The sequence below is a fragment of the Prionailurus viverrinus genome, chromosome D2 (genome assembly GCF_022837055.1).
Source record: "Prionailurus viverrinus isolate Anna chromosome D2, UM_Priviv_1.0, whole genome shotgun sequence".
Taxonomy (NCBI): Eukaryota; Metazoa; Chordata; class Mammalia; order Carnivora; family Felidae; genus Prionailurus; species Prionailurus viverrinus.
In genome coordinates, this window is record NC_062571.1 from 19860470 (window position 1) to 19882795 (window position 22326).

Here is a 22326-nt window from a genome sequence, read left to right on the forward strand (position 1 = left end):
TAAAGGACTGTGTGTACCTTTCTCAGAAGACTCTGTTAGGAGAAGTTGGCAATCTGAAAAAACAGTTATAAGAAACGCAACGTGAGAAGGTATTTCCATCTCTCAATCATTCAGTGATCGGTTGAGACTGGAAAGGAGCAGGTGACCTCTGGGGCTCACACTTCCTCCAAGGCGAGCCACCACTGTGCTTTCGAGCGGCCCCACGCTCGCAAGTCTGGATGGCACGCATGTGGCGGAGTTGGAGCCGAGCAGCCTATGGGGTTCAGATTTCTGAGTCCCTTCGGGGGTTCGCTCGAAAGCGAAAATGTTCACGTAAACCTTTCGTTGAGTGCAGCGTAGCCCAGCAGGAAGGTAACAGGTGACACGGGTGTCATCCCAAGGGTTCTCGAGGCTGCGTTTGAAAAGGTCAAACAGGGACGCCTGGGTGGCACAGTCGCTTAAGCGTCCGACTTCAGCCAGGTCATGATCTCGCAGTCTGTGAGTTCGAGCCCCACGTCGGGCTCTGGGCTGATGGCTCAGAGCCTGGAGCCTGTTTCCGATTCTGTGTCTCCCTCTCTCTCTGCTCCCCCCCATTCATGCTCTGTCTTTCTCTGTCCCAAAAATAAATTAAAAAAAAAAAAAACGTTGCAATGGTCAAACAGACGGGTGATGTTTAGTTTTCATGCAGCCTGATGCAAGCAACATGTTATTGTATCATGTAAATAGTGTAGACATGAAGGAGCTACTCTACAATGTTTTTCCACATTCAGTCCTTGCAACCCACGGGGCATCTCACAGTTCCATCCCCTGTGGTTGGGACCAGCCCCATTTTGGGCGCTCAGTTAGCCACGTGCGGCGGTGTCTCCGGCCTGGGACGGCACTGCCTACGGGCTAGTTGTGTGACCGAAGCTCCTCGTCGGTTTGCTCCCTGGTGCTGCGTGTGCAGACGTGAGGCTGGGCTGCAGAGGGTCCACGACGGACCACGTGCCTATTGCACAGAAGGGCTATTCCCCCACCGCCCAGAAAGTCCTGCTCCTCTCTACATAATTAGGAAGAAGTCCTAGTGGCTCGGTGTTTCTCCTCTGTAACCTTGCTATGCCTGAGACCTAACTGTTCAGTAGGGTTTAGGACGTTCACTTGGTGATCTGGGTGTTTCCTGGAGGACTCTTGGAGAGAATGGTCTTGGGGTTTGTAACTGCTGAATTTACCCATCGTGGTTATGATGGTCAGCATTTCAGCACACTTGATGCTAGTAGTGTTTTCCATTTGTTCTTGTTTTCTAATGAACCTACAGTGTTGTATCAGTTTCAAGTAGACAGCATACGGTTTCAACAATTGCACACGTGACTCTTTGCTCGTCACCATCACTGTGGTCACCGTGTGTCACCATACAGAGTCCTTAGGGTATCACAGACTGTATTCCCTGTACTGTGCTTTTCATCCCCGAGACGGCCTTATTTGATATCTGGATGCTGATGCCTCGTAATCAACATCATCTCTTTTGCCCACCGCCCCTACTCTCCTCTCCTCTGGCCACTACCAGTTTGTGCTCTGTGTTGAACGGACTCCTGATGCAAAGACTAGTTAACCTTGCTTGCAGTGAGCGTCGTTGTCATTTGCTGCTTTGCAGGATCACCTTCTACGGAACTTCGAAGCACTGAGGGCCGTATTAAAGCGGGCAAGAGTGAGAGGCTCTTCGCTTCACCACGGGTATGACACTTCCCGGTTCACACATCTGTTTGAGATGCGGCTGGGGGTGGCTTCCCTCTGTCACCAGTATGACCTGAACCAGCTCATGGTTCCAAAGTAGAACCGTGGGTGTGCTATGGTATGACCCGAACCGGATCAGAGTTACACACAATAACCCTGAGTGTGTTGTAGTCTGACGCGATCCATTTTCCAGGGACCGGCTAACTGATGATGGGGCGGGGCTGGGGGGGACACTGCCCTTCACCGTGCCTAACATGAACCACCTCACAAACACCTATGTTGGCACCTGCTGTGTATCTTCCAGAGGAATCCTCTGGCCGAATGGGCAGAGTGACTGGATGTAGCTCAGGGAGCCGGTAGCTTAGTAGTTGGCAAGCGGAAGAAGTACAACCTCATTCCAGAGGTTAGGTTTGGAATCTCAGGAGACTGGGAGGCATGACAGAGCTCACAGCCATGGGAGGAGGAGTGGAAGTTAGGGCAAGTTCTGTTCGTGTTTGGGTGGGTTTCTTTGCGGCCTCCCTCCACCGAGTGTGGCAGTGATGGTGTGGGGCTAGGAGGGGTCCAGCGTGCCAGGTTCGGCCCAGCATCCCTGGAAGCTATGGTCCCTTCCGCAACGCCAGTGGGGTCACCATGGGAGTGCACACGTGGCCATGGTTGTGAAGGTCACCTTGACATTGGTGGGGTTAGCGCAGTGCTCGCAGTTTCTTATATGTTTGAAAAGACTGGAGAATGACATGTAATCGCTGTAACTCTGTTGGGACGTTGGTGAGTCGCCTGTGAGGGAGTGGGTCAGCCGGCTTGTGAGCTGCGTCCTGCAGACAGTAATTGTCAGCGAGGTATTAAAAGGTTTGCTTGCTTCTTTGTAGGAAATGGGTACCATGTGAGAGTCATTCTGGTGTGACAGTGCCTCGAGTAGCTGACTGGGCCCCCTTAGGTGCAGGAAGGAGGCTCCTGCTCCAACGGCAGGCCCACTCAGGCCTCACTGGGGTCTGTGCGGCTGCCGTCGGGGGCTCTCGGGAGAGTCGAGGGTGTGCTGTGGCTGCCCTTGTTGAGCCTGCTTGTAGGAGAGAGAAGTCAGTGCAGGTAGAGTCACAAGCGGCCCTCCCTGTCCACGGAACTACTGGTGGCACAGCGAATGTGTGTCCGGAGAGAGAAGCACCCAGGAAGATCCAGGCACAGAGCAGCCTCTTGGTTGGCTGACGGAGATCCTCGCCAGCAAGACACCAGTGTGCTGAGTGTCACCATTCCAGGGCTTGAAGACGGGTATGTGTGAGGAGGCCAAGGGAGCAAACAGTGGATGTGGTGCAGGCCACTCGAGTGCATGTTGGAGTTCTCAAGGGAAGGGGCTGTGCAGGCCCCTGGAGGGTGGCACCCTGGGGCAGTTGCCATAAGAGGGACGTCCACGCCCGTCACCCGCCTGAGGTGAGCTGGCCAAGGAGAAGGATAGAGAGGATCGCAGTGCTCCCGTGGTTGCGGAGGCATTGGCCGCGGTCACAGGTGGCCTTGTGGTCAGAAGACCCCGGGCAGGAGACCGGCTGAGGAACAGGGTCTGTTTGAAGCCGTCTCCCAAAGTGCTCTCTCGTCTGGTGGCAGAAGAGAGGCTGCTGGGAGCTGTGTCACCGTGAGCGGCCAGAGGCCGTGGGGACGAGACTGGGAAGGCGGCAGGCAGGCTGGACAGCTGAGCCCTCCTGGCACGACCTCATAGCCACGTCTTCTGTTTGTGTCGTCCTCTAGCAAGATGACATGGTCTGGGTTGCAGATGAAAAGAAAGGTGTCAGACCCACTTCCACACGCAGGCGGGGCAGATGGGAGAGAGCTCTGGGATAGGACTGGGTGCAGGGTGGTGGGGTCGGGAGCCAGGGAGCCTGAGATAGGGTGTCAGAGTCAGGGGACACACGTGAACCTCGGAGGAGCCATGAACCATGCCAGGTCCCATGCGGGGTGGCGTGTGTGGCTCTCCCCGATTGGCGATGTGTCATGGCCGCACAGCGGTGAAGCTAGACCACCTGAGCTCAGGTGAGCAGTTGTTCTGGGAATGGGGGGACCAGAGGAGGGGAAGGTGGTTGTGGCCAGCGGGCAGTCCCGACTTGGCTGTCTTAGAAGCAATCAGTACCCTGAGGCAGCACGTGTCAATGACGTTTCTTGAAAGGCTGCAGAGAAGAGCTTGAAGCACCACAGAGGAGACGCCCTGTCGTGGTGGCTCTGTCTCCAGGCCACAAGGGGTGACGCCAGGGGCCCCCTCTCTAGTTGATGTGAATCAGATGGGCGTGTTCTGTCTCCCGAGACCATAAGGATTGGTGAAATGGAAGGCAGCCTCTCTTCTTTTCCAGAGAGCAAGGAGCCACTGGACTCCCGTGCAGGGTTCAAGTGTGGAGGGTGAGCCCGTGGCTGAGGCCGGGCACGTGGGCTGGCCGGTGCTCCTTCACAGCTGCTGCCCAGAGCTTCGTGCCCAGAGCCTTTGCTGAGGGGAGCAGCTGACAGCCCAATTAAGTGACTCCACCCTAGGGGCTCGGGGCTCCATGGAACTTTTCTGGAGACTTCTGTGGCCAAGGGGGACATTTGTCTGTTAGTCTAACTGCACAGAGGCCAGAGACGCTTTTGCCTTGGAAACACCGGGCGCATTGCCACCTCCTGTGTACGGGAGCTGCGAGGTGTGGTTCCCGAGGATCCTGCTGCGACTGCCCCTGGGGCGCCCGATAGTGGCTGGTGGAGGAAAACCTGGGGTCACCTGGCATCACAGCAAGGGCCTTGGCACACGTGGGCCGATGGCAGGTGAAGGCCAGAGGGACGTATAGGAGTGCTTTCCGGTCAGTTGGGCAAGAGGTGGTGCAGACACGCAGGACGACAGCTTGACTGGGGGCAGGCGCTGCTCCACCTCGGGGACGTCTGGGCCGCGGGGATGCGTTTCACCTGCTGGGCCCGGGAGACCCTGTCTCCACAGGGCCCGGCTAGCGGGCTTGCACTGGAGCCAGGGGCAAAGACGCCTTCCTTGGAGACCTTTTTCTCTGACCTCATTTTCCCAATGGATGGGTTCTGGCCTGGCTGACAAAGTCCACTTTTCTTTAGATAACAACCTTGGTGTGTGTGTGCGTGTTTGTTTGATTGTTTTCCTCCGTATTTCAGGCGGACGCACGTCGGCAGCATCCCAGCTTCCAGGTTCCGTCTGGCGGACAGCCCCACGGATGCCAGCAGCAGCAGCAGCAGCAGCACGGTGTTGCGGCGCCACCGGAAAGGCCGTGTGGCCCGTCTGCGACATGAGCCTTCCAAGGCAAGGACCTCCATCCTCTGGGGGCTCTCGTGGGACCCACCTGCCTGCTCCAATGTCACCTGCCTTTTCCTCTGTCTGTGAGGCTCTTCTGGAACTAAAGGACTGATAGGATGCTTTCTCTTTTCCCCTTCCCCCATTCTTCTTTTGCTGCCTTAGAATTTACTTTTGAGAGCTTTTGTTCTTTCTTTGTATAAAGTAGCAATGTGGATTCAGATAGGACCTAGTGTTAAGCACAGCACAATGCAAATTAGTAAGGGTTTGAAACGCTAATGAAGGTTAAATGAACATGTGTATTCATCCTTAAACAACAAAGAATTCACCTTTGGAGTTTAAGTACTTTTGTCCTTTGTCTCTTCAGCCGCGTATATTTTTATATATTTGTGTAAGTTTTGAGCACCTGTAGTCATGGAACAAGTTTGGTGCAGATATCGTCCCAGAGCTAGGGTGCAGCATGACTGAAAAACCCAGATGAGGGGCGCCGGGTGGCTCAGTCGGTCAAGCGTCCGACTGCTGATTTCTGCTCATGTCACGATCTCTGGGTTTGTGAGATCGAGACCCGGAGCCCCGCAGCCCCGCATGGGGCTCTGCGCTGACCGCGCCAGGAGCCTGCTTGGGATTCTCTCTCTCTCCCTCTCTCTGCTCCTCCCCCACTTGAAATAAAACAAAGAAAACAATAAATAGATAAAAAGTCAGAGGAGAGGCCTGCACCCCTATGTGTGCACAGTGTAGTGAGGGGAGACCAGCAGCGAATGGGAAGTAAAAGGTGATATGTGTGTTAGTTATCTATTTCTGTTTGACAGATGATTGACAAGTCCCTAGATGGGCACCTGTGGATAGCCCCAGAGTGCAAGGGTGGCTCTCTGGGCACTGCCCAGTGTGGCAGTGGAGAGAGAGAGACAGAACTGGCAGAGACCAAGCGGTGAGCTTGGTCTCAGTGAGCCAGGTGCTCAGGGAAAGGGAGCCCGGTGGCCTGGTCGTGCTGGGTGGGGCCAGGCAAGGTGGAGGCCGAGGACCACGGTGGTCTGGTCCAGGAGCCCTTGCGCTAAAGCCCACTCGCCAGAGTTCCAGAGTCTGTTTAGACACGGTAGGGGCAGCTTTCTGGAGGACTTGAACTCTGGTTGGGAGCAGAGACGCAGTGCTAGCTGGAAGGAGACACAGGGTAAAAGTTCTGTGGTTTGTGTTTTGTCATTTTGCTGTTTTGCCCTGGAGCGTCTGTGGTCACTCGTGGCTGGCTCGTGTTGTTTCTCCTGTATCTTCATTTGTCATTAGAGAGTGGGGTTTTGCCCCAATAGGCATAAATTGTCGTTAGCGTATCACTGTATAGTACAGGTGGATACGGGTATGATCCAGATAATAATTTGTAAACGAAGTGTTTCTTCAAAAGAGATAAGGCACTGAGCATAGACGAACGGAATCTCGATACAGACAGCATGCTTTGCGGTGCCGACACTCGTGTTCAGGACTCCAAATCTCACGGGCTTACTGAGCACAAGTACTGCCTTCTACACTGAAACTCAGGACTCCTACAACGTGAAGCCGGCACCTGCCCCTGAGCCCGTTTTTATCACGTACCTGCCCAGGACACCCTCCTGTAACCAGCACAGTGATTTGTGAGAGGTTGTCAATCCAATTCTAGGTCAGGATTTCACATTCACGTCCAGCAGGGCATTAACAGAGTGGGTTTGTTTGGTGTTATCCAAGGTGTTGCGGGAACTTCGGCATCCCCTAGGGTGATACTGTAAAAGTGTAACTTGGTTTTCAACAAGGAGAACAGTTACAGGAAAGTTTCGAATAGGCACCTGTTAGATGTCTCTGTTCTACAAGATGCCATGTTTTAATAAGTCGTGTATGTTGTAATGGAGTTTTCCATCCCTGAGTGATAATTGGTAGTGTCTCTGGTAAATGTCGAATAACCTATTACATTCAGATGTGTGGTGGAACAAAGTGCTGCTTCCAGGCGTGGTTGTTTCTAAATCTTCTCTCGATTATATCCGTCCTGTTGTTCTCTTTAAAATATGTTCGCCTCGTTTGGTCTTGGAAATTGTAGCTTCCAAGTGTGCAGTAAATCTGATTTCTCTTCCTTTCTTTGCATGCCTCTGTCAGCCTAGTGATGTAAGGAAGCATCGGAGAAAGCGAAAGTGTTTCGTAGTGCAACCTAGCTGTGTTTGTGTGTGGTGTGGGGGAGAGTGCCCGTCTCTTCACAGTGAGCACCACAGCTGGGTAAGGACGAGCGGCTGGCGTGTGCGGGGAAGTACAGGAGCCACTGGGAGCTCGAGCGCGGCGTGCGGTTTCCACGGTACCTGCGACGGCCACCAGAGCTCACCGTTGTCTCGCGTTTGTGTCTTGCTCGCTGCGCTGCGTACTTAGTTCCATGAGACATAGAAGTTTCTAGGAAGAGAAATTACTGAAGCAGAGGCATAGAGTTTCGATTTCGAGATCACCACTTTTGACAGCCGTAGCCAGCAGCATTCAGAGAGCTCTTAGGGTTCGCCACCTGGTGTGTGCAGTGGTTTAGGATCCTGTGACCTGGCCCTCACAGACATCCCCGCGAGCCACAGCTTGTGTGGTTAGCCCATTTCCAGATGTGCAACCAGAGCCTGAGAGCCTGGGTCCTGTGCATGAGGACACTTTGCAGGGCAAACACTGGCCACAACACCACTCTGCCACGTACCCCACCTTTGCTCGGGCGCCCTTCTCCCATTTACAGTGCCCTTGCTGGGACAGGCCACCTCCTGTGTCCAGAGGACAATGATGTGGGTGTGCCCATTCTCACGGGGAAGTGCCGTGCCTCGGGACGGAACCCTCGACCAGAGAGTCCGTCTCATAACTGGGATGCCTTGCTCCCTGGACCGGACCCCCATCCCAGACCTTCCCAGCCATGCGCTGACAGGGCCGTGCCTCTGATACAGAGCTGGGCGGCAGCTGGGGGAGCCCCTCCACTGCACAGACGGTGTGTCCGTTCAGTTGAATTCTTGCGTTCAAGTGCCAGTTCGGTCCCTGGTTGTTTTGTGACCGGGGTGTATTCATCACCGTCTTTTTTTCCTGCTTTGGTCTCCTGGTAAGGGAGGACAGCGAAAGGCTCATGGCCCTGGGGGTGTCCACACCCTGCCCCTCGGTGCACGGTCCTCAGAGATCAGGAGCTCACATTGGCGCCGGGGCACAGAACATGCCCTGCATTCTGCTGGCTCGTGCTGCCTTTTCTTCTGTAGCAGGACTTTCTCAAGGAACAGAGGGTCGTGTGATGAACACCCAGGCAGGACGGCCTGCTCCCGCAGCTCACTGATGGTTACTTGGAGGGCTCTTTGGAGGTTTTGGGGGATGAAGTCTAGGTGTACGGGCAGTGGGTGTCAGGTCCATGCAGACAGGGCCAGCATGGGCGTTGCACTTCCCAGCCTGGCGGGAGCCTCCCGTTTTGGTTGAGACTGAAATGGCCCATAGGCACAAGTCTGGCAGGACCCAGTGCTGGGCGGGGGCCTGTGTGTGGACTGCGCTGTGACACAGGGGAGGGTGTGCTCCCGGAACCCTCCGTCTCTGCTCACCTCATAGCCTGGTCGCTAGTGTGGCTCCCTGTCCTGTTCCCTTTTGGGTTTGTTTTCTCCATATCCTTGCTTCCACCTGGGTATGAAACCTACTTGTGTTGAGCCAGTCTGACCCTGTTTGGTTTTATGTGGATAATTTGTAGCCTGTTAAGGTAGCCTTTTGTTGTCTGATGATTGTCAGGAAATCAGGAGAGGAGGCAGGTGTTTTGGAGCGGTTGGTTAAGCTTGTGTCTTCCCTGAGCTCAGCTCCACTTGGTGCTGACCGCCATGGGTGTCCCGAGCCCCATGCAGCTTCGGAGGCCCTGGTACAAACCCAGTTGGCTGTGCCTGTGTCACCAGTCCTACACGTGTGTCTCGTGAGATCCGGCCCTGCCTCACCACCAGGACCTGTCAAGGGTCGTAACGCTGGCGGGTCCATGGCCCCACGGTCCTTTCCAGGGCCCACAGCCACATAGCCGCAGACCCACAGCCTGTCACACAAGGAAAAATGGAGTCTGAAGGGGTTCATTTGTCGTGACGGCAGCCAAGGGACGCTGTGTCTCCACCGTGTCGAGCAGACTGTCTGTAAGCTGCAGATGAGTCCATCAGTTTGTAACATCAACCGAAATGTCCCCGAGAAGCAGAAGTCAGACCCGAGTGTGGGGTCAGGGGGTTGGGTGCCTTGTCACTTTACACACGTCCCCGTAGATTCCAGCCTTGCATCGCCACCAGAGGTGACAGTGGATTAGGCCACAAGCTCGCTCCACTTCCCCCAAACAAAGAGCTTTGGACAATCGTGCATGGGAGGGCTCCGTGCTCACCAGGGTTTGCCCTGAATGGCGTCAGGAAACAAACACCTTCCTTCTCAGCTGGCCGTGGTGTATGGTGACATGGTTTGGGTCTCCGCCTCTACCTTCTGTGGCCGGGCTCCTGGTGGTGGGAGGTCCTGGGGAGGGTACACCCCTCGGTGCAGATGGGCTGGGGGTCTCAGTGGGCCCACTGCCCGGACGCGAATCCACCCTTTCGCCTGGCGTTAGGCCGATCCTAGGAAGTCGTTTTGGACGCTGCACAAAGCACAGCTCATAGCTTTTCAAATGAGTTGCTGGCTGTGATTTCAGGGCTGTGTGCTCCTCTGTCTGGGTGCACGGTGAACTCATGTCACTCTCCTCTCCACCCCACAGTTGCTGCCTTTGGAGGAAGAGTCACAAGATAGCACGGCAAGGACACGATGTGTACCGTCAGCTCCTTCTTCCCAGAGGTCCCTGAGCTTGGACAGGCTGCAGCAAGGGGCACTGCACAAGGCCAGCCACGAGGACATCAGGGACGCCACAAAGTAAGGGGCACAGGCATCGTAGGCGACATGCCTGTGCGCTGGTTTTCAGCTCTGAGAAACCTTTGATCTCTACATGGGGGAGAAAGGGTCGGAACAGCGATTCCAAAGAGAGGCCAATGAACCGAGTTTACGTGCACGTCATTCTTGGGATACCTGCCTGGGTGCCCTGGGTGTGGCCAGCAGAGCAAAAGGCAGGGGGAAAAGACCAGAGTCTTGTGATGCTGGTGGCTGTAGGGCAGCCTCGTTTGCTCAGATCCTACGCACCAGCCGTCCTGAGACCTCCCTTTTCCTCCCGGTGGATCCTGGGTGACATGCTCCCTAGGGCTCCTCCCCTGGGCCACACTGTGCCCTGTGGGGCTGTCAGGAGCCATGCTCTCTTCCCCCCACCCCCACCAGGCAGCTCCAGCAGCCTCTCTGTTCCTCGCACCACGTCCTGGGGTGGCTCAGGTGTGCATGTCCTCCGTGCTCCCGGGTCACGGCCAGGGTGGGGTGCCGAGCGTTCTCAACCCAAGGTGCTTGGACTCCAGATATACTTGGGAGGGAGAGAGTGTCAGCTCCCAGGGCGCAGCCCTCCCTAGAAGCTGGGGGATTGTGCTTCTAATCACGTGGGGCGGTGTGTCGTGTGACGAGCACGCGTGGAAGATGCTCTCCTGTGCGTCCCCCAGATCCCCAGGCTCTCGGGATGGCCCCTTGAGCAGCCTCAGCAAAACTAGCAATAGCCAGGACTCACTGAACAACGCCCCCAAGAAGAAGGGCATCACAAAATCCATCCGCTGGTTGCTCACCAGAAGACAAAAGGTCCACCCCAGCCACGCTAGCGACGAGCCTGCCTGACCAGGTTGGTGTCCCCTGCGTGTTTCCAGCGTGTGGGTGGTCTTACTGGCCTCATTCCTCTAGATCCGTGGTCTCTCTGCCTGCAGACCCCTCCCCGTGTCGGGAGACCTCACGTGGCTGTGGACACCCCCCACCTCCCATTTCATCACTCTGCTTCCCCACAGCCACTGGGTTGGAGCCACTGAATTGAAAACCCTTCCCAAGGTGCCCTGGGACTCAGCAAATTGGGCGGACAAGCTGAAAAACACCAAAAACTTTAAAAAATAAGCATTGTGTTTCTTGTCACCTTGCTGAGCACTTTTCAGCTGTACCTGTTTTTAAAGCAGTAGCTGTTCGTTTGTTCAATAGACTCTATAGCTGCAAAGCAGTATTATGTCCTCCACGGACATAAAAAGGCCTCCAGGGCCTTTTGCTCCTGGAACCATGCTGGGAAAATTCGGTCCCTTAGATGTTGCCGGTGTGTTTACTTCCACATCCTTATACTTTCTGTAATGAAAACATTAAGATTCGTGAAAGTGCCCTCTGGCTCTCACACCCACTGCTCCCAGAAATGTGTATGTCTTGTAAGTCCAGAGGTCACAAAATTGGCCAAAACATTTCACTGTGTTTCCTACGTTTCTTTTGTCATCTTCGGGAGGTACGGTTTAAGTACTTGGTCATATGAGGACAGCGTTTATTGAGTCGTTTGCCCCAGCATTTGATTCAGTTTCACAGAGTGTGTGTAGGTGACTTTCTCCGGGGCTGAGATGTTCAAATCGCTGACTTGGCTTCTGGGTTACCATAGGTATAACGCAGTGTCTGAGAGTGGATCATACCGTGGTCTCTGTGGACATGCATGGCCAGTCCCAGAAACATACGGTTGACCCTTGAACAGCCAGGGTTTGAAGATCAGGTCCACTTGTATGCAAGTTATGTGTTTCCATGCAGTAGAGTATTGTAAACGTATTTTCCCCTCTTTATGGTTTTCTTAATCACATTTACCTTGTTTTATGAAGGAATACAGCATATACACGTCACTTATAAAATATGTGTTAACCGACTGTTTCTGGTAAGGCTTCTGGGTACAGTGGGCTATGAGGAGTGAAGTTCTCAGGGAGGTGGCGGTGAGGTAGAGCCCCATAAGGCTCCACGAAAGGTGCCTAGTGTTGACAATGTCCGCCTCAGGAGAATGAGTCTCAGAGTTCTTACAGAGTTCTTACAGAGTTCTTACAGAGAAATGTAATAACGATCTGTAAGTGTTTTAAGCGTGTCCATGTGTTTGAACAACTGTTATTTTACCTAGTGAAAGACCTTGGAAATGAACTGGGTATATGTGTTTCCTGTACTGTGTACTTCATTTTAAATCTCTTCACAGTTGACAGAAGCAGTCTTTCACCAGAAGTAACTAGTGAATCATCTGGTGATTTTTCGATGTCTCCTAAAGGAGATGCAATATTTATTACTTTGCATGAAAGTGAGGTGTCCCGTCACAGTCTCTTCATATGCTGGGGAGTCTTTTCAGGTTTCTCTGATTTTCAACTGAGTCCACAAAGCGGGCTTTGCGATTAGAACTGAGACGTTTGTGTTGAAGTGACAAGGTGCCCAGGCTCGGGGCCAACAGTGTTGTCTGACGGGAGGAAGGTTTTCCAGAACACCCGGAGTGTGGAGCTGAAGCATAGGCTTGGGGCACAGAGCGGAGATCCTTGTCCTGCATCACAGGGTGTGGATGTGATGGAGAGAGCTTTCGGCAGCCACCGTGGCCATGGGTGTTTACTGTCGGCCGAGGTGCTGGTTTGGAGGAAGGACCCGGTGATTCGCTGGGTCCTATCGATTGGCCTTAAAGAGGAGGCCAACAATCGCGTAGACGGTGGAGTTAACGGCACGTTGATGGCCTTAGACGGGACCTTCGATGTCACCGCCCTGGCGCTTCTGGTGCAGATCCCGACCCAGAACACACAGGCGACACCGGGCCGTCTGCACCCGCCCACTGCTCTCCTGCTGGAGACCCCGCAACCTGTATTGGAGCAAGGCAGCGCGTAGCTTCACCGCACAGCTAGTCCTCTCTCCCCAAACCCGGTCTGTTTTGCGCGGCACGGAGTCCTCGGTGCTGCCTCCTCCTGCCTGAGCTCTGCCTGTCCCTTCCCCTCACAGGCTCGTGAGACTGGCGTGCGTTTAGCTCTTATGTGGAGAGAGAAACACTCTTGCTTCGTGTGCCACGTGGAAGTTTCATGGCTTCTGTTCCTGATTTCCCTGTGGAATTCTGTTTGACTCATGGGCTCAGTGGAGAATCAGGAATCTTTTGATCCTTCTACAGAACACTGTACACCTTTGGGAATGCCCTCAGTGTCCCCACTGCAAACCCCCCTCCACGGCACCCTTGTCTAATTTCCCGGAGAGCATGGACCCCTCTCCCCAAAGGCCCATTCCTGTGGGCTTCCTGGGGGGCTCAGATGATTCGGCGCTCGACCCTTGCTTTCGGCTCAGGTCATGATCTCCTAGTTGGTGGCGTCGAGCCCCAAGTCGGGCTCCGTGCCGACAACTTGGAGTCTGCTTGGGATTCTCTCTCTCCATCTCTCTCTGCCCCTCCCCTGCTCATGCTGTCTCTCTGCCTCTCAAAGATAAGTAAATGAAGCCCATTAATGGACTCCACATTAACATCTCTGATTGAAAATACACTATTAGGATTCAATGGGTATTGTTTTGAGTTTGAAGTCTTGGTTTCGACGCTATTGCAATATGTTGTCATCCTTTAGATTGACATAACTTTTGGGGTGTTGGCTCGTGACTTCAGCCTCGTACTATCTTGGAATGGGAGCTGAACCACCTTTTGGTCATGGGGACTGACCAAAGGGTTTTTGAAATAAGTTTTCAGCCTAATGATCTCTAAATTTGCGTTAACTGTTAAGTATTATATTTGGGGATGCCTGGCTGGCTGAGTCAGAGGACAGCGTGACTCATAATCTCTGGGTTGTGACTTTGAGCCCTGTGTTGGGGGTAGAGAGTTCCTAAAAGTAAAATAAAAAAAAAAAAAAAAAACAGGAACGTAGATTATTATGTTTGTAGGAATCATGTACCAGACTACTCTTCCAAATGCGGAGATAATTTTACCTTACAAGTTAAGCTTAGCTCTTAATTTATTAGCAAATGAGCTTCGGGGCGCCTGTGTGGCTCAGCTGGTTAAGTGACTTTCGCTCAGGTCATGATCACACTGCTTGTGAGTCTGAGGCCAGCATTGGGCTGGCTGCTGTCTGCGTGGAGCCTGCTTTGGGTCCCCTGTCACCCTTTCTATCTGCCCCTATCTCACTCACACACAATCGTTCTCTCTCTCTCTCTCTCTCTCTCCCTCTCTCTCTGAAAATCTAACAAACAGTGGTGCCTGGTAGCTCAATCATTTAAGCATCTGAGTCTTGCTTTCAGCGCAGGTCATGATCTCACACTTCGTGAGTTTGGGCCTCCCGTTGGGCTCAGCGGTGACAATGGGGATTCTGCTTGGGATTCTCTCTCTCCCTAGCCCTCTGCCCTTCCACAACTCATACTGTTTGTGTCTCTTTCAAAACTAAATAAATGTCCCTGCAAAAACGTAAAAAACACCCAAACCAATGAGCTATTGAGAAACCAATATTTTAACAGAGGTGAGGAGTTTGGTTTCTTTCCTTTTGGTATTTGACTTTTGATAGTCTTGAGAAATATTTTTCACATCATAACATATTGACGGCAGCCTGGCAATAGAGCCTGTAAGTTGCGTTTGGGGGCGCCTGGAGGTCTCTCTGCAGTCCAGGGCCCTGTGCTCTGGGGGAAGGTTACAGTCGTTTATTTAAAAAGACACAAAGTGTTGATTTGTCCTTATACAACACCAGGACTGATTTACTCCCACACCACTACTTAAGACTGTCTTCGTTGCCATAAGAACACTCGAGTGTGACGAGAATAGGACACGTGAAAGGGTGTGGTGGGACTGTCCTAGCGTGTAGCACTGTCCGCAGCTTAAAGACTGTTTTGAAAACAAAAAGGTAGTATCTTCTATAGCAGGAAGGTGATTTCACAAAGACAGTGCGGCAGGTCCAGTCAGCCCAGGACTGTCCTGACTTGTGCCCGGTCAGGGTCCTGGCACAAATATGGCCCTGCCTCCCTTTACCACCTGGGGCGGCCGTCTGGGCAGGGGGTCCCCAATGGCTGTCAGGAATGGGGGTAAACAGCTGTAAACAAACTTGCAGAGTGAGGTCATTCTAAAGGGCTGGTAACCTTACTATATATTTTTGGTTTTCATTTCACAATGTGTCCTGTAATTTCCCAGGATGATGATAGAAGCTTCAGGAGGGCACCTTCTTAGAGATAGCAATGTAGATCAAGACACTGTTGACTTACCTGCTGGGTCAGCAGAGACTCTCCCTGCAGGCTTCTGGGTCACTTCCTCTCTGTCCTCTATGCAGCCAGAGAAGATGCTGCTGGTCTGTATGTGACGTGCTGCTCTTCCCCAGCCTCTTGGCGGAGGTATGGGAGGCTCTTGGGTTGGAATGTGAACACTGGTGGAGAATGGCCGACTTAATATGTAACAAGGCGTTCAGATGCTATGACATGCTCAGGCTCAAATGATCTAAGGTTACTCCTCACTTCTGCTTATCAAAGGTTCACAGTGAAAGAGAGTTTTTTAACTTTTCTATCTGATGGAATATTAGCGTATTCTCTCAACTACTACAACTAGGCATCCTGGGTGTCCTCAGAGCGTTGGACCAGCCTCAGAGCGACACTTGCAGAGCTACGTATGTGATGGGCAGCCCTGGCCCCTCTTTCACAAGATGGCAGATGGACACGGCGAAAGTGTTTTCATGGCCTCTACTGCCCCATTGCTATTTGAGAGTGAACTCCCGGGGACTCCCCCGGCTGCTTGCGGGTGGAGAGAACCCCACTCAGAAGTGCCCCGGGAGCCCTCAGTGGTTGCTGCTGTGGTTTAGAATGTGTGTGGCTGTATTTGTGCCGTCATGTGCTATTTCAAGACTAACCGCATGCTGCATTTGCACGCTGCCCCTTGTGTTGCTTGGAGCAGGCATAGTATCTGCACCACAGAGGCTGGATTCAGCCAGTCATGTCTTAATCCTGCTGATGCCTCCTGTTGGTGAGTAGAGGGCACCGTCCATGCAGGCCACAGTCGGACACCCTGTGTCCTGTCTGCGCAATGTCCATGTGAGCCAGGACAGCCGCAGCAGGCTCACTTAGGGACTTCAGAAATACACAGACACGCAGACGCACATAGACAGACTCACACACACATACACGCACACGCACACACACACACATGCACACACACACATACACACACACACACATGAGCTTCTCTACACCTGCTAAGAGGATTCTGGTGTTTGTGTGCTTACACTTAAGAGGTTGGTGTGTTCTCAGTTTTTCCGGAGAAAACTGTATTTCCACTCTTTTCGTAAAAAAAGAAGTTTGGCTTCAGTGTCTGCTAATGTCTTTTGTGGTAGGGAGGCAGGATTGCTGTCAGAGCAGTAGGAGATTTTCCAGGTCTGAGCTGACCTTCCCGGTCGTTCGGGAGCAAGTGGCACTGGCCTTTGCCTGGTCTGGTGGAGCTCCTAGGTCAGCAGGCCCTGGCTGGCTTGTTTTACGCACACCTTCTTGAATGAACCAGGCCCAAGAGGATTCTAGTCCTCACGTGAGTGACGCTGGTGGCCTCTCATTTGAAAGATTAGCTTTTAAAAGCGGAATCACATTGCCCTCTGAGTGGCTGAGTTTGAACTTGGAGATTTGGGTGTGGACCCCGGAGCCCAGCCCTCTTCTTCCTGTTCTGAGGGCCTCGGGGGGTGGGCTTTGTTCTCCTCTCATTCTGTTTTCCTGTCTCAGCCACAGTGTTTGATTGTTGGGAGCTCCTGGCTGAAGGCCAGGTGGAGCCTATGACACTTGAACTTAGGGTAGTGAGTTTGAGCCCCATTTTGGAGTGGAGATTACTTAAAATCCTGAAGAAAAAAAAAGAATAGTTGATTGATTCCTTCATCTTGTTTTTTTTTTTAATTTGGTAACTTTCAGTCTTAAGCCAGTATGAACTCAATCGAATAATTCTCATTGGTAATGCAAAATGCTTCATATGTTCTCTAGATTCTCAAATCTCTTCAGCCAGGAAGGTCTTTGGGGAGGGGGGGCACGTGCTAGGCCCCACCTGGGGCCCTGGAAGGTGCTTTTCGGGCTGATGTCTTAAGACTGATTCTTTCCTTTATCTTGCAGTTTGCCCACACTGCTTCTACCGATGGTCTTGCAGCACGCAGAGCCCAGCAGTGACTACATTTGAAACTTCAACCAGATCTTTCATCTGTTAATCCTTGTTATATGGACCCTGAGATATTTTATGACAGTATTTAATTACTGAAAAATTCGTGAATAGGATCGAGAAACTCATTTAGCATTTAATGTTTCGCACATTTCTGTAAATTTGTCACTCCCTATAGATAGTTCCTTACTTTCATATATATCCGGGCTATAAATATCCTTTGGAATCAATTGATGTTGTTATATCTCAGTTTAGTCTTTCAAGTGTATGTACTCTCATGGTTGTATGTATAAATCCTATGACAAATACAGGGCTTTTATAACCTGTGCACGTATTGTAATTATCATTGTTTAATTGTTTGTTAAGAAACCCTGACAGAGAAAAGGATTTTACCACGTTTGCAAAATCACCGTGACACAGCCTGCATTATCCTTTACGAATGTCCCTTAGCTCTACACCCATGGTTTTGATATAATCAGAGTTAATTTGCAGCAATTGTCATTGTATTTTAATGACTCACCTTAACTACACTTTTTCTAGCAAGAAATGCTTTCTTCTGCAGTGTGAACAGATTAAAAATATCTGGTGTTAACTATCAGCTAAAGAAACTTGGAGTGGAAAGCTGATGGAAACACTGTGAAAATCTCCCAGGCCGGTATGCTGTTTCTGAGCCTGGTCCCTGGGGGCCTGGGCAGTTTGCCTGGAGTGACCCGCACAACCTGGGAGCTGAGGCCCCAGAAAGCCTGGGTGGGGCAACCTGGCCACCTCTTCCCCAAAACCCTGCCCGCCCCCTTCTCCCCCCCAACCCGAACCTTAGACCCCTGGCAGCAGAACTCTCAGAGGACCAATCAGGGTGCACTGGTCTCCCACCTCGGGCCAGGGTGCTGGGTGCTCAGCACAGAGCAAGATGCAAGATCCTGGAAACAATGTAGTGCAACTCTAATAAAGGCCTTATTGTTCTTACGGAAATCAGCTGTTTAGATTTGTTTGTAAACAAGTTTAAGGAGTGGACCTCATTCTCCATTTGTAGATTTTATTTAATTTTTTTATGTTGCTTTATTATTGAAAGAGAGAGAGAGAGACAGAGCATGAGCATGGATGCTGCAGAGACAGGAGAAGACAGAGAATCCGAAGCAGGCTCCAGGCTCCGAGCTGTCTGTCAGCACGGGGCCCGACGTGGGGCTCGAACTCACAAACTGTGAGATCATGACCTGAGCTGAAGTCGGACGCTTAAGTGACTGAGCCACCCAGGCGCCCCATCTCCATGTGTAGATTTTGAGGAGACAGCCATTTCAGGTTATACAAGTAGCCAACGTAACTTATAATTTTGAGGTGGCATATAAAAAAGCCACCCAGGAATGTGCTCAGATTATGGTGCCTTATTTCTTATGCAGCTGGTACAGAGATAGAAACGACATGTCTCTTTACATTGGACGTTTGACAGTTTCCCTGTGTCTTTCCATTAATCTTTTGTGAACTTCCTGATTGTATGACAGAGTAGGCACCGTCTACTTTGAACTATTTTTATCACGGAATTATTTGCTGGCTTTCAAGGCAGTAGTGGAGCGTTTCCCACTGCCAATAAAGACTAGTGAGAATAAGCTGCCATTGACTTGAGAAGTGGCTGCCGTGGATTTCTCTGGTGCACGGGGCCATGAAGGCACTTGTGCCACGTGGAAGTAGTAGTGTGGAAACCAGCTGATAGAATACCACAGCTGGAAGTGGAAGTTCAGGACAGGAGTGTCCTCCACAGGAGGGCCAAGTGCCCAGACCCTAGGGTAGCGGCCCCGGAATCAGTGCAGCTGGGGGCCCAGGCAATAGGCCAACAGGGCAGGGCGACTCTTCCACGGTCAGGGCCAGCTGAGGCTGTTCTTCCTCCAGGACCCCAGGAGACTGGAGTGTGTGCGTGTGCGCATGTGTGTACAGGCGCGTGCTTTCCACCCAGTCTCCACTCCTCTTCCATCCTGTGTGTGGGCTTTCCTGTCCTGCTGTTGTCCTCTCAAGGTCCCAAGAAGTGCCCAGGGCTGCATCCTTCCCCATCGTCTCAGCCCCTGGCACCCACTAGGCTGCTTCTCCCGAAGCTCAGACCCAGTGCTGAGTCTTACACCAGCCGGTGTGGCAGGCGGGAGGGTCTGCCCGCACCGGGGGCTGGCAGCCACCACCAGGCCAACTCATGAGGCTCTGACACAAGATCCCTGTCACTCAGGCGACTCTGGGATGGTTCCTTCCCTCCCCGCCACAGAGAGGCTGCACACAGGGTTTCGGGGACACGCACCGGGGCACATCCAGCAGTTAGAGGGTACGTTGGCCTCTCCTGTGCAACCGGTAGCCACCGTCCCACTGGCTTGGAGTGTCTTTGGTGTGTCCGGCCAGCCATCCTCCGAGGAGGCGAACAGAACCTTTCTCCACTGGCCCTGAGGGGCGGCCCACGGCCCAGCCTCCAGGCCTCAGTGCCATGGGTCTGGTTTCCAGGCCAGGATGCTCTCGGAAAATTAAGTAGAAGCTGTTTTTAAACTTATAATGAGAACAAAATAATGGAAATTGCTTTAAAAATCATTAACTAGGGGGGCGCCTGTGTGGCGCAGTCGGTCAAGCGTCCGACTTCAGCCAGGTCACGATCTTGCGGTCCGTGAGTTCGAGCCCCGCATCAGGCTCTGGGCTGATGGCTCGGAGCCTGGAGCCTGTTTCCGATTCTGTGTCTCCCTATCTCTCTGCCCCTCCCCCGTTCATGCTCTGTCTCTCTCTGTCCCAAAAATAAAAATAAAAAACGTTGAAAAAAAAATTAAAAAAAAAAAAAGAAATCATTAACTAGGGGTGAGGTGTGGCTCAGTTGGTTGAGCGTCTGCCTCTTGATCTCGGCTCAGGTCATAATCTCACGGTTTGTGCGGTTTGAGCATGGCATCGGTCTCTGCGCTGACAGCACGGACCCTGCTTGGCATTCTCTCTCTCCCTCCCCCGCTCACGCAAGTGCTTGCTCTCAAAATGAACGTAAAAGAAAATAAAACATAAAAAAAATTTAACTTGTAATTAAAGCAGTGACTAAGGGATTGTCACATTGCACAAATAGAGGGTTGAGGATGTCTTCATCTCCAACACCTTATTTTCTTTTTTATGTTACCTTTTAAATTTTGTAAAAAGTTGTGTTCATTTCGACAGGGACAGTGAGAGAGAGAGGAGGAGGGGCAGAGACAGAGGGAGAGAGAATCCCAAGCAGGTTCCTCACTGTCAGCACAAACCCGACATGGGACACAACTCTCACCAACAAAAAGGTCATGATGTGAGCTGAAATCAAGAGTCAGAAGCTACACAGACTGAGCCACCCAGGTGCCCCTAATTTCGATTTATTTTTTAAGATTTTAAGCAACGTCTGCACAGACCCATGACCCTCCTACAAGAGTTGTATACTCCCCTGAGTGGCAGCTGAGTGACCCTGGTATTTTCAAATGTTTTAATGTTTGTTTAGTTTTGAGAGGGAGAGAGAGACACACACACAGAATGCTACTGGGGGAGGGGCAGAGATACAGGGAGACATAGAATTCAAAACAGGCTCCATGCTCTGGGCTGTCAGTATAGAGCCTGAGGCAGGGCTTGAACTCATCAATGATAAGATCATGACCTGAACCGAAGTTGGACACTCAACTAGCTGAGCCACCCAGGGGCCCCCGTTTTTAACGTTTTGCCCAAAGTGCCACCACACTCATTATTTCAAGAGAACCTGTGGCTGCCCCCACCTTGGTTTTTACTCCCCTCCCTACCCCATGTGATACTATTCTAACCGTTCCTCCCCTTGCTTCCCTACAAACTCATTTGTGGCCAGTGTGAGCCCTGGCAAATCCCTTTCAGATTTACCCGGTGGCATCTAGGTAATAAAGCGATATGTATTGCTCAGCCACGTGGATTGCAAGGAGGACAACACAAAGGGCTCACGGTGCCACCGTATGTCCCAGTATTTACACGTGCACTCACCCACTGTCTGGGAACACGATGCCCTGGGTTAGGTCAGGGTATGCATCAATGATTAAGTGACCATGTGGTTTGATACTGGTGGAAGATGGGTGATGCATTCATGAGGGTTTACTGTACATCTTCCTTTGGCATTTGTGCAGAAGTTTCTAGAATAGAAAACATTAGTGGTTGTTTAGGGATCCCCTCCGTGCTATAGATGGTCTCAGCCTGGAATGACTGCTCCCTGGCCCTCACTTTGGAACGTAAAGTAGCCCGGGTTCGAACTTTGAGCTGCACCCTCAGCGGAGACACGTCTCCCATCACAAACCAGCGTGCAAGTGCCGATTCCATCTTGGCCCTGCTTTCGCATTTTGATTCCTGTGACATCAGGATGCGTCCTACGAGTGGTGACATCGTAGACTTGCTGAAAGGTGGCCTATGATGACATCAACATCGCGATGGGAGGTAGGTGCTTCGCTACTCCCTTTGAGAGGTGGAGTCTAAGGCATCCCCTTGAGCCTGGGCCGGGCTTAGTGATGTGCTTGTCGAAATGGATGCGTAGATGGGATGCCGGGGACCCTGTGGTTCTTGTGTGTGACAGAGTGACTCATGGATGTAAGTGGCATATGCTTGAGACTGGCTTGTTTCTAGGGAAAGAGGGCACTTTATTTCTCTGCTCTGTAATGTCTAACCGTGGGGTGCCTGTCGAGGCTGCTGTATCATTTCTGGGAGTTGGTGGGGAGTCGGTGGCTTGATGGATTGGTGTCTTGATCTCTGGGCAGTAACCATTACTGTTCATTAGAATTGCAGCCGGCTTCTCCCTTTGCTCCCGAATCTCCCTGCTTCTCATGCAGACAGCATTCCCTGTGCTGTGTTTGTCTCCCAGCTGCAACACGGTCCCTTCAGAGAGCTTTCCTTGGGTTATGTAATTATTGATTGATTGATTTATTAATGTTTGTTCCTTTTTGAGAGAGGAAGACAGGGTGAGCAGGGGAGGAGCAGAGAGACAGGGAGACACAGAATCAGAAGCAGGCTCCAGGCTCCTAGCTTACAGCATAGAGCTGGACAAAGGGCTCGAATCCACAAACCTCGAGGTCATGACCTGAGTCGAAGTCAGACGCTTAACCTACTGCGCCACCCTGGTGGCCATTTTGTGTGTGTGTGCGTGTGTGTGTTTGCGTGTGTGAGTATGTGTTTAACTCACAGTAATATAATTTTATCACTTGTAGCAAAGTCCTCATTTACAAGGAACAAAGACTGGAGGCCATGAGGAGATGTATGCTGGCAGGTTGCAGCAATGATTTCTGTTGGCAGGAAGAGAAAACTTTATGCAGCTACAAATCTTTGGAAACGTGTTATTTTCTGTATTTTCTCAATGTGTCTGAAAACCGGTTGAGCTATTTGGTTAGTCAAATGCACTTCCTCCTTCCCTCATTCGGATTTCTTCACAAAGCCGTGTGAAGTGTGGGAGGATGTCCTGGAG

The 22326-nt window shown here is 51.9% G+C and overlaps 1 protein-coding gene across 1 annotated transcript in view; it reads left to right on the forward strand.

Moving 5' to 3' along the window:
* LOC125147574 (liprin-alpha-1-like) overlaps nt 1-16941 on the forward strand; it is a 50467-nt gene extending 33526 nt beyond the window's left edge. Inside the window, exons 5-9 of the mRNA XM_047824665.1 lie at nt 1610-1689; nt 4813-4957; nt 9657-9808; nt 10474-10646; nt 16856-16941. Coding sequence (XP_047680621.1) covers nt 1610-1689; nt 4813-4957; nt 9657-9808; nt 10474-10642 — 546 coding nt within the window. The 3' untranslated portion in view covers nt 10643-10646; nt 16856-16941. The remainder of the gene's footprint in view (nt 1-1609; nt 1690-4812; nt 4958-9656; nt 9809-10473; nt 10647-16855) is intronic.
* Nucleotides 16942-22326: the final 5385 nt, after the last annotated feature.